Source organism: Lasioglossum baleicum, chromosome 12 (assembly GCF_051020765.1).
Source record: "Lasioglossum baleicum chromosome 12, iyLasBale1, whole genome shotgun sequence".
In the NCBI taxonomy this organism is placed as follows: domain Eukaryota; kingdom Metazoa; phylum Arthropoda; class Insecta; order Hymenoptera; family Halictidae; genus Lasioglossum; species Lasioglossum baleicum.
Window position 1 is genome coordinate 9,213,476 of NC_134940.1, and position 12,641 is coordinate 9,226,116.

At 40.7% G+C, this 12,641-nt stretch overlaps 1 protein-coding gene across 9 annotated transcripts in view; it reads right to left on the reverse strand.

Annotated features, from left to right (window-relative positions):
- Positions 1-12,641, reverse strand: part of Dysc (whirlin protein dyschronic) — a 132,239-nt gene that overhangs the window by 65,704 nt on the left and 53,894 nt on the right. For all 9 annotated transcript variants that reach the window (XM_076434494.1, XM_076434493.1, XM_076434492.1 and 6 more), the window contains one exon: positions 12,153-12,283. In XM_076434494.1, the coding sequence (XP_076290609.1) occupies positions 12,153-12,283 (131 nt within the window). The remainder of the gene's footprint in view (positions 1-12,152; positions 12,284-12,641) is intronic.

Genomic DNA, 12,641 nt, shown 5'->3' on the forward strand with positions numbered 1-12,641 from the left:
TTGTAAAAGGTTAAACTTGATTTGCAAAAGAGTGAAATTAATTTGCAGAGGGGTGAAACTGATTTGTAAAACGGTGAAATTGATTTACAGAAAGGTGAAATTGACTTTCAGAAGAGTGAATTTGGAGTGCAAAACCTACAAAACTGAATTTGATCGAAATGCAGTGTGAAACAAAAATATATGGATGTTGTGATTCCACATTTCTACGAATCAACTGATTTCCCTGTACGGTATGTGGAATTAGTATTTCAACTATGTTCAAAGCTATGTGCAACGTTAAAAAATAATAAAAATGCGGAAAGGTCAAGATGAACAGACCAGCGCGCGTGTACAATCAATTTCAAAAATAATTACAGTTCAACAAATTCACCCAAATTTTTTGAGAATTTGATTACTGGAAAACATTGCCAAGTTTCTTCGAAAGAAGTAAACTTGAAAGAAAAACAACTTTTTGACGTATGTTATTTTGTATGTGTAACAGCAATGTATGTGTTAATTAAAAAAATGTGTTTCCTTGTTATTTCGAGTCTGCTTTTTTCTATTGCGGCTCCCGAATTAATTTATAATACTTAATGAGGCTCTTGGTGGTAAAAGAGTTTGACATGCCTGCTTTAAATGATAGTTATATTTGATATTTAATTTATAAGTTGAAACGTTTGAGGGTTTGCTCAGGATTTTCGTGCAAATTGAAATATCAAAATTTTCTTGTTTATTCAAACGTGTTCATTGCTTTTGCTGTTCCATAATTTTTTCGAAAGTTTTGGAAAAGTGATATTCGACCATGTTTTAACACGACGATTGTTATGACTGAATAGTCCGCAGTGCATTGATCAGAGACCTCATTTTCGGCAGAACGCGATTCCACATGGAGGGCTGTCAATCATTTCGTTGATTGACGGCCTGCCCTAATTACGGCGAGCCTAAGAGTGAAAAGTATTCAGAGCGATTGACAGGATTCGAGTTCACGAGCCACGAATATGATCACGTCGTCCCTGTCAATTATATGAAGCATGATTTCCGTGATTTTTCCCTTCAAATCCAGTACCTACGGAATCCTAAAAATCTGCACCAAATTAATTTTAATTACACGTTCGTACTCTCCTCAAAATAATTTCCACCGTAAGAAATTGTGTACTCAGAATTGAAAGTCAGCTTTTCAATTTTTATTGAAAGATGTAAGAAGAAGAGACTTTGCTGAAGGATCCGAGGGGTTGAGAATCTCCACGAACATTCAACAAAAGTAGAATGATCGACCAAGAGATCAACGGATCCAAGAAGAAACCGGTTAGCAGGGAAAATAGAAGAATTCGCCGATGCAGTAACGAAGGCAAACAGTCTTTTTCTCGAAACAAGGCAGACGGGATGCAAGGAAAGCAATTTCGAATCGATCTATCGTCCCCTACGTGTGTGTATTTTCACGTACGGGTGCGCACTCGGTACAGCTTGCTAGTGTTCGTAATAGTGCTCTAACTGAAGTTCGAAATGGTTCGAAGTTCGAACAGTTCGAGTTCTCCCACTAGTTCGAACATTCTCGCTAGTGAGAACTAATGAAATAGTTCGAACTAATGAAACAGTTCGGACTGATAGAACTGTTTGGAGTTCGAACAGCTGAAACTTTGAAATGCATGCATCAGCCATTGATTTCTGACCTGTGATTTACGCTTGGACTTTTTATTCGAATTTTCTGCATTTTTACTGCTCATTATACGTAATTACCATTTTGTTCGCGTACGTAGGTATCTCAAGTAACGCAGTCTAATCATCTCTTTTGAGTTTGTTTCTTGAAAGAAAATTCTCAGCTTCTTTAAAATGCAGCACGGTCGTTGAAGAACGTATTAAAAGATTTCCAGTAAATAAGGAGTTTACGATTTCTTTTAGATTTTACCAAATTTTTTTTAGCTTCCTTACGGATATCATTAAATGGTAATGGAGCACCATTAAACGCTGGATGCAGCAAAAATTTGTTCGTAATATTGAATCGTGCTTAAACATCATCATTATGTGACAAAGTAGTACAAGTTAAAACATTGAATTTTGGAGAAACTTTTCCCAGTGTCTGACTAATGGTTGATGTTTCTCCTGTGCCTCCGAACGCTTCGAACAAGCTAATCAGTTAATAATAATATAATGTTTTTAAAAATTCTTCCGAGGCCTCTACAATTTTTATTATATTTCACCCACTGATTTATGACATAGGTGGATAAAATCCGCAGTCTAATAATGCAACAAAAATTTGTCCACGCTATTGAATCAAGCCTAAACACACTACAAGAATATCTAACGATTCAGACGATGATGAAATAAAGATGGTTAATTTTTCGTCCGATATAATAGAAAGCTACCTCTAAAAATCCATGTGGCTCGCAATTAATTAAGTCGCGCTCGATTTAATGTTGTTACTGTTCAGTTGGTGCAACGTTCGCATGGAACAACAAGTCCGAATGCATGCAGTGACAGCAAAAAAGAGTTTGAATTCTCACAGCTTCGCAAAGCGCGTTTCCGGGACTGTGAAGCAGCATCCGCGGCGGCTTCGTGCATTATGTAGAGAAAATAAATGACGGGGGACTGGTCCGAGGACGCCGGGATGCCTGGCGCCGCGACGCCGAGGCGAAACAGAGACGCCCGCGCCCGAGGGAGGAAAAAAATCGAACGGTGGGAGGACGAGGGGCTAATGGCGACGTGCGGGGAACACGAAAACTTTGTTCAGCTTCCGAGCGTACCCAGTTGTCGTTCGCATTCTTGTTTCACTATCGCGTGACGCTCGAATGGAACGAGCGTCGTATCCCCGGTGAAAGGAATTATGGGGGTGCGTGGGTGCCTGGAATAGTATTTCAGATGGGGGTGCTGAAATTCGAGATTCGCCCCTATACAAATGGAAATTCGCAAATGCCTGGAGAATGGAGGCTATTTATCTGTTCCGTGAGAAATCTGCTGATTTCTCTGTCTGGCGGAAAATTAAGTGCCTTGTTTTCTGTGGAAAATGAGTTGTTGCAGTGATTAGATGGCGGAGTACATGTTAAAATATTTCATTTCTGAGGGTCTTGTAAATACAAGTGTCTGATCAGTGGTCGATTTTTCTACTGCGTCTCGAGCTACTTTATCAGCATATTGAATAATGAAATACTGAAATTCAAGCCTTCACACCTGGTCTAATAATTCTTCTAATTATCGTAGCTTCTCAATGTTTCTCTCGGAGTTAATGGAATTTCGTAGAACTTTTCTGTGGTCCAACTCGCGGTCCTAAAATTCACGTGCATCGTCGTGGATGTAGGTTCGTGCTACTTTATGGCTCGAGGGGTGGAAACGTGCCGAGCCAATTGTATTTATTTGAACAGTGCAGCGTTCGATAACGGACGCTTAAGAAATTCTCGAGAAAAGTCGCGGGTTATCTGAACGTGAGCGCATCGGTGGCATACCGAGTCTTCTTCCTCTTCTTCCTCTTCTTTCTTCCCATACTAAAACGCGGTTTCCCAGAGACCGACATCCGGCACGAGTCTGCGTCTCGTCTGACATCGATCGGGCATAAACGTTTGGACGAACTGGCAGATTAAATTGCACGGCTGTCGTAAAGTGTAACGGTGCCGGCAGCTCGTTATTTCGTAATGGCTCGTAGACGTGCAAGCAAGAGCCCCTGTGTGCAAACCAAACACACACACACTTTCGCAGCAAACGAACATACGCGCACACACGTAGAAATACGGATCGGGAGGGTCGCGCGAAAAGTTTGCCTGATTTATGGCACGTTGTTCTACTGAATTCATTAGCGCAATGGTAAATTTAAGGAACGCGACGATCTACACTAACTTTTTCGTGTGTCGTTCGTCACGGTTGGTTACTCTGTCCTGGAAAACTAGTTGGTTGATTTAATTAAAAAAAATAAAACCTCGCACAATTCGTGTTGATTTTAATTCCCCTTTAAATCGTCCATTTCCACGGAATTAAAATCCAAAGCTCTGTACACTCAATACGTCGACACAAAAATTCATTTGCGTCGCCCGTGTATAATCAACGCGTTAAACAGAACGAAATGCAAGTGCAAACGTTTATTTCCGAGTTTTATTGCACTGGAATTTAACAGAGAAAGAGTTTCATGTAAACGCCCTTAAACGTTCCCATCTTCGTGTACTGAAAATCCGTTTGAAACGTAAAAATTAACTCGCATTCGAAATTGAATTAAAAAAGTGACGGAAATTTAAGTCCGACAACATCGAATTTAAATTGAGATTTCGATTAACCGATCAAACTCGTAAATTCGATCTTGTTTAAACATTCAGCGCTCTTAAATTTCGATCCCAGTCTGCAATTTAACCAATCGAGCTCAGCTTGGGCGCGAAATAAATTTTGGTCGCCGAGGTTGCAGAGTTCAAACAGGCAGATTCATATTCAAATTCCGGCTAATTCAGTTTCGCTGTACTTCGTCGAATCGGACAAATTTTCACGCGCGTCGTGTTTGTTCGCCTCGGCGGAATTCGCGGCGGCGTAGAAGTTGGGCGACTCAGCGCCCGGCGGAAAACTGGAACCTAATAAAAAGACCTCGAGAGTCAACAGAACTTCGTTTCGATCATGGTAACGAGTAGGTGACAGTGTTATCCTGTAGCACAGCCGGGGCAGAACCGGAAACTTAATCCATGGATCGTCGAACTGGGTCAACCATTTGACTCATCGCGATCGTCAAAGAACGAAACGCCGCGGCTCCTCCAATTTCCGGGGGACATTCGGGTCAAGGCTGATCCACTCGTTAATTAACAAATCTCCGCTGGTTGTACATTTCTCTTCATATTTCTCCTTTCATCGCGATTTTCCGTATCGATTGCGCCGATAATAAAAAACAAAAACAAAAAGGAAAGACACTTTTAATCTCCGCGGCTTCAGAATCGGGACGGTCTGAATCGCGCGGCCATTTTATACTCCAATAATTCTTAATGACGAATTGAATCAGTGGTAACGATTCAACCGGTTCTACGCGACATCCGTGTACAATAATTCGCGAGTCTTCAGAGTTTTCCAACAGCCGAGTTCCATTCAGATCGTAGCCGTGTTGGGAGGCAGGTCGTCATCGGAACGTGCAATTCTGCACTAGGATGATTGAAATGTATAATACTCTACTGAAAATTCTATTGTATTATTATAAAAGCATTTACTTGTTCTTGGAACAATTGCGTAAACAATACAATAGGTTACTTCAATGGTGAGTAACCAACAATCTGTATACACCTCACCACTGGACCATCACACTAGTAGAAAAATAGAAAAAAATGCTATCTATAAATTAACACAAATTAAGGTGGAGTGGGGTAAGGCCACCCTAGTTTTTGCAAAGTTGGACTTTAAACTGATGTATTTTCAGTCTGGTATGTAAAAACTTGTATGTTCTTGGTATCAAACTCTTGCCACAGTTATTACTGATGAATTAGTATTATGTAGGATTCTAATTTTGCTTGATAATTATCATTTTGGTAGGACATTGTACAAAATGTCAACTAGGACGCACTTTCTCCGAAAATGGGGCAAGTCCGTCTCTGAGAGTTAAAAATGCTTTCGAACCTTGTTTCAAGAGTGCTACAGGGCAAGAAAACAATTATTACCAAGCCTGCTACAAAATGCTTTTTATTGCATTAAATATATTGTTTAGTTTTATAGTTATCCATACAGTACGCACTTACTCCGCCGTGATACTACGGACTTGCCCCGTGTAATAATATTAACGGGGCAAGATCATCTTAGTGTTTTTCTCAATAAATTTAAAAAAATACAATAAAAGCGGGTTTATTTAATGTAAACCCACATCCACATTTGTCGTACTTACCTAAAATAACAACACATAATATATTAATAACTTGTAAACTATATTGCACGTTCAGGGTAACCTCAAAGTTGTACGCGTCTTACCTCGCACGTGACTGTTTGGCATTGGTTGATTTAATCGAGAAAAACACCTTTATTCTTGGGCAACATCTATATAGAATAGCTCATACTAACTTATACTACATTAATAAATACAATCTAGAGAAAAATTTCGTTCATATTATAATAAAAATAACCAATTAACGGACTTGCCCCGTAGACGGACTTACCCCACTCCACCTTATTTATAAAGGGATAAACCCCAACATGGCCTTGTTTATAGTATTTCACATTGATTTACACTTTGTACTACATTTTTATACTACAATGTATAAAAAAATATTCTACTGATTTACCAGCGAAGTATCTCTGAAATGACCTAAGAATTTACGTGAGAAATGCACGTAAGGATGGACAGCGACGCGACGCGGCTAAAACGGTAGCAAAAGGTGCCATTTTTCTTTGTCCGAGGATCCTAGAGAGACGAAGCACTTGAAGGTTTCACTTTTTCATTTTTCCGCGTCGCCAATCTTGTTTATCCTGCTCGACTGGCTCCCTTACGTGTCCACTTCGGCGAAACGTGGAACAACTTTCAAGGCCGTGAGGATTCTTCGAACGCAATCTCTCGAGATTGAATTTCTCCGAGTTTCCCAGAGATACGGTAACTTCCGGGACGGCGGGAAAAGGGACGGCCGATGTGTTCGAGTGAATTCCCACAGACAACTGGGAGCAATATCAATCGGAGGCACAACAAACATCGGGCTCGACTTGCTTCTAGAGATATTGCGCCAACGATGCTTCACGATTTCAACGGCACTCCGCGCTCTTATCGCGTTAGACCTTCCGAGGAACTCGATGGCATATAATATTTAACTGCTAATGTCGCTCACTACGTTTCTGGGATACAGAATGAAGCTCACGATAAATTAAAAATGTTCGAAACTTGTTCCAACAGCTAATACATTCTCGAAAAATGAAGTTAAGAAAGCAGATCAATACTGTGCGCATAACGTTTCACCTCGGAGCGTGACGGATCAGACTTGTTCACTGCCCAGCAAAAGTTTTCACTTCAAAAAAATCGAACAGCCTATCCGGACAGAATCGGAAGCAACGAAGAAGCGTTCTCGAACGTTCACCATGGAACCATCTCCAATATTCCAGAATTGCACGGTAAAATATTTTTAATTCGTTGAAAGTGCCGAAACCGTCGCCGAAGTGGGTCCCACCAATAAAAAAAGCCGTCGGAACATGCGAAGTTTCCGAGGTAGTTTTCGCGCAGCTAGGTGCCTCTTCACCGGGACAGCCCGATACTCTGATGGCCCATTGTCGACGGGCTTTTGTCTAGAAGCTGCCGAGCTACTGTGAGAGTATGACGAGCCACCGGATCCAGAGATACCCATCAGAAGCGTTTACACCAGAGATTACTTGTGGCGTGGCTCCGAGCGACGCTCCTTTCCATCCCGGCCAGTCAATAGTCCCTTCCAGCTGTTCCCCAAAAAATTTCCCTCTCGCATATCTTTCTCCCTTGCCCGACATCGCGAAATTTCGCAACCCTCCATCAACTCGGACCAACAGCTCCGCCACGTTTTCTTAGCCGAGCCGAGGCAATTTTGCATGAAACTTTTACTCTCGACAAACTCGATATTGGGAACGGGAATTTCAGCGTTCCAACCCCCGGAGGGTTGATGCGCGAAATATGGAAGAAGTTGTCAATTTTTGGACTTTACGGAATGTTTGAGGCGAGAGAAAATTGTTGGGCTCGCGTAGAAATTCGAAAGTTAGAGGCAAGAATTGTCGACTGTCGATGGTGTCGGAAAAAGTTACTGAAGAAGTGTGAAAAATGGATTCCAGACGTTGTGAGTTTGTAACCCCTCGAAAAAAATTCATTTCTTCATAGGAAATGAATGCTTGGAAATTATTAGGATTTCAAAAGAGAGCGTAAAAGAATCGCAAAGTTTTTGTTAGAAAGAGCTCAATGTATAACTTTATTGTCCGGAAAAATGGCAAGGTTTATTCGCATCAATTTCTGTGGAGCGAAACATCCAGCACAATTGCTGTCGTCGAGTTTTCTCCGTTTCCTCAGACGTTTGTTTCCCCCAAGAGGACTACGTGTCTCCAACAGAGATTCCAAGAAAATTGGCGAGACAAACTGCCCCCGCGAACAACGATAACGTCGTTGAAACTTTCACTATAAGCGAGTTTTGTACACTCCAATTTTCCATAATCTCTATGAGCTGCTTAGAAGTTAAATTAAATACGAGGGCGAATCCTGCCAAATGCTTCCTCAGCTGGGATCTCGACAAACAGATGATCTCAGCGAAAACGGAGATATACACAAGCCCCCGATGTGAGGGGAAGGAATTCACATCCAGGGAATTAATATACCGGAAAATACGGGATTCGTTCTGTGTCTTGATACCATTTGAAATCCTCCAATCATTTTCTTCCTTGATGCCGTTTTAATCCTCGACCCTACTAAATCACGAATTTTTTATTTGTAGTTCGGACTGCAGTTGCAAATTTCACATTTCAGTACGTTTAAAAAATAGGCTAGTGACACAGAAATGAATCCGAAGGACGGGCGACAGAGTGTCTACCGAATAATTCTGAAAAGAGATCAAAGGGTCGCGGAAAGCGTCCTGTGACATCAATGGAAATCGATTTTAAACGACGTAAACTGCCACAGAGCCTCAAAGCGCCATTTTTATCTTTCACTAACCATCCAGAAATATATAGCTCTTGTTCGGCTCCTTTAATTAAAGACAGCTGGAAAATGAAAAATGTCAACAACTATTCAGTCAAAGCATGAAAACTCCTTAATCTTCATCAACCCTGTAACGAAGATTCTACAAACGGAATCTGTACTAAATAATAAATTCCATCTATTTTTTTCAAGTCGAAATAAAATGTTTTACGAGGAAATTCTTTTTGAAAATTTTTAATATTGATTTTCTGACGAGTTAGAGAACTGAACCTCCTTAATACTTTTTTCGGTGAAGAACTACTACAATATTACCGATAGCGGGCTGTAAAAATTCATGAATATAGATCAAATATATACCAAGAACCCTGCAAAGTTTCGCGATGCTGCGTTATTTAGTTAGTCCAGAAAAAATTCTCAAAGTGCACCCCGAAAGAAGGTCAAGAAAGGGGAGCACCAACCCCTACCGTCATTGAAACTTCTTGCAGCGACTATAGAAAGTCTGCCAGACAGTTCATATTTATTGCACTATTGCGTACATTATAACCACTGAATAAAGGTTAGAAGATGATCGTGTGTTGTCAGAATTAAAGAATAGGAAAATATGAAAAGTCTTCAAGATTTGTCCATGTTTGAGGGTTAAGCTTACTTGAGAGCTACTTGAGGAATAGAAAATATTATTTTTGATAGTAAGGATAGGAGCGAAAGGCAAGGAGCAACCACTTGACTCAGTGAGTGACCCGATACGCTCGCCAGATAACGGGAATCGAGGGGAATCGTGTACCCCACCCCCTGTAATTTACTTGAGAGCCTCGGCCGAGTCGGCATCCGCAATCGATGGGGTTTCTCTAACTTCTAAGGTCACTCATAAATACGGGACGACTCGGATCGATTGGACGGCAATTGCCATCCCGACCAGGATAATTTAAACGGCGATTTTTAATTGCGATTAGGCACGTAGCCAGGATCCCGTGTTTGGGGAAACGTTCCAAAATCGAACGGCTCGATAGGACGCGGTAGGGGCCGAGTTTCGACATGACGAATGCGATACAAGGAATGCTTGGGTACCTTCGTCCCACTGATTAATAACCTCTGCTTACCCTTCTGTTAGACTAGTTAGAGACACGCCCGAATACTTTGTCCGACTCCTTCGATCGTATTGTTATACTATATTATATAATGTACTCCCTCTGTCCCATATATAATAATGGTAGCAAGCGAATATTTAAACGGGAATTTTTGGCGAATGCAGCTGTACGTTATGTTGTACCGCAAAATTGCAAAGCCTTCAATCAAAATCAATGTTTCATGACATCTGTCATTTGTTTTGACACATCTTTCAATTTTTAGGTTAACGTAATTATCACGGATTATAACTATTTTTCTAATTTCATCCGCTGATCGAAATCAATTGTTTTATTTCAGTTGAATGTCAACCCATTGTAAAAGTAAAATGAAAAAAATATACAAAAAAGAACTTTTTAAAATGCATAAAAAAGGAGAAAATAATTTTTTTAGACATTAGTGACTATAAATACAAGCGTGGAGCGCTAAACTATATTGACGTGGATCTTCGTGGGCGCTCCACGCTTTTCTTTATAGTCACTAATGTCTACAAAAATTATTTTCTCCTTTTTCGTGCATTTTAATATAACCGTGGTTTTTAAAAAGTTTTTTCTTATATATGTTTTTATTTTCTACTTTTTAGTCTTTTTTAAATGGAACGCAAGATATAGTAATACTGGTATGAAATAGTAAGATATATATATAGAAACGCAAGATATGGAGATACGCGAGATAGAATGAGGGGATGACTCCGAGAGACGACGTCTCTTGATGGAGTCCGAAATTGTCCGAAATGCAACTGAATGAACGGAACACCACAATCACACTGAGCTCCTTCGGTGCGAAATGGACCAGTGGAGTAGGGATGTGTCAGAATGGGAACGCGTAGTGGAGTAGGGAGCGCTGGCACACGGAGTGGGGATCACTGAACGCGATGACGTACTACCGAATGTCGCGCGACGAGGTGTGACGGTTAATATTAAAATTCTTTTCTCCTGAACGCACAGTTTCATTTTTAAATTTGTTTTCTAATATTGCATTGTCATCCAGTTCTGAGCTATGTTTAAAGTTTCAAGGCTCTAGCTCATCGGGAAGTGGTTTAAAATTCGATTACAAGATTTGACGTATACAACAACAACGACGACTCGGCAAGCTAATATAAGCGTGGTAAAAAAAAAACAAGTTATGCTGGAAGCAATGAAGAACGATGGCTCCGATAATTTTAAGCTCACGCATATAGGGAAAGCAATGCTTCGCAACCAAGGGATCATACCTACAAGTTCAAAATGCAGTAAAGAAATTATTGAAAAATCCAGAAAAACTATCTGAACACTCAAAATAAAAATTAGAAGTAATATCTTTAATTTATTGTTTAATGTAATCTAGTTCTTAGAGAATAAATGTTGCGTTCTATATTTATTTTCTTTTGCTACTATTATATTATTATGGGACAAATTAAATTCATCAACTGCTACTATTATTATGGGACAGAGGGGGTATATAAATTTTATTTGTGCATCTCAATATGAAGTACGCTGAATCGACAACAAATGTGAATGGAGGCTTGTTAGTGTTCACCAGCGTCAGTATGGTTATTTTTAGGCAAACTCTCCACTTCATGCGATTGTTTTTACATGTTGGAGGTTCAAGTGGTTGTTGGAAGAGTGTAGGGACGAACCCGAGATGAGCAGGGTCGATTATCTGTGATCTTGAGATTGCAGGAGTTTATAGCAACGACCTTGAGTTACGTGACTCAATATTAACTACTCCAACTAGAAGAGAATCCTCCAAGTCGACTTCTGGTTCAAGGTCACTGCCATTGGCCCTCCCAACTCGGCCGCGAAAATTGCTAGCCTCCCGAAGATCTACGATGCACCGACAATACTAGCCGGTGCTATACGTTACTTTTAGTACTGCACTACTCTCGATTGATCAAATATTAAGGCTTATTGTGGTAACCAACACTTTTCTTAGAGTACCGATATGCTTACATTTCAAGGTCAATTTCGATCATTTCAAAGATGTGTGTTTTTCTGAACAACTGAAGATTGTAGGCCTTTTGATCTACTCCATTGATGATAGTTATTCGAAGTGATTGTTCAAGGTCACTCAAGGTCACGGGTATAAAAATTGTGCAAAATGAAAATCGATCCAGAATGTCTCTATAAATAATATACCAGATGTTTCTGTAGCTGAAATAATTAAAAAAAAAATTTTTTAATTCAGACCAAACTACAAACATGTCCTCCAAAGGAGTGCATTGTCCGATTATTAGCAGACGTCGTGAAAGATGAATTATTTTTACGAGGAACACCCGCGAATTTATAGTCAGGATGACGCAGCAGACAGGAAGACATAGTGGTAGTTTGACGTCGGTCCAAGTAAGAGAGAAATAAGTAAACAGAGTGGCGGAATTTTTGGGCATTATCGTCGATCTTCGCGGGTGCGGTTGCCAGAAATATGAACGGGAACGGGAGGATGGTATACGGCTTGCGAACTGTGTCTGCAGGTTGTTCTTCGGAAAATGAAAGTTAAAACTCACTGTGAGGGCCTCCTCGTGGGTTACCGACCGGAAGGGTGTGCCGTTCACCTCCAGGATGGTGTCTCCTGGCCTGAGTCCAGCCCGCTCGGCCACCGAACCCTCCTCCACCCTCGAAATGTAGACACCCACCCCTGAGAACAATTCACAGACTTTCCATCAGGCCGGAAGCTGCCTGGTGACTGGTCCGCGACCAGTGCTGACTAAAACCTTCTATCCAGGGCGCCCACTCCTCGGTGTGTCTGTCACTGATAGCCTGTTTTTTAAATGCCTTTCCAATTTCTTCCATTGCTTCCGCTTACGCGAGCACCCGAGCGCGGGACTTTCAAATCGGGACCTCTCTTAAGACAATTCTGCTCAATCAAAAGTCCAAAATAAAGTAATTTATCGGAAACTTTTTACTCGAAGTGATTCTTCTTTTTTATTTAGAAAGACATCCAATGCTATCTTTCTCATTTATGCTATCTTGCTTATAGAAAAATATTCCGGGAA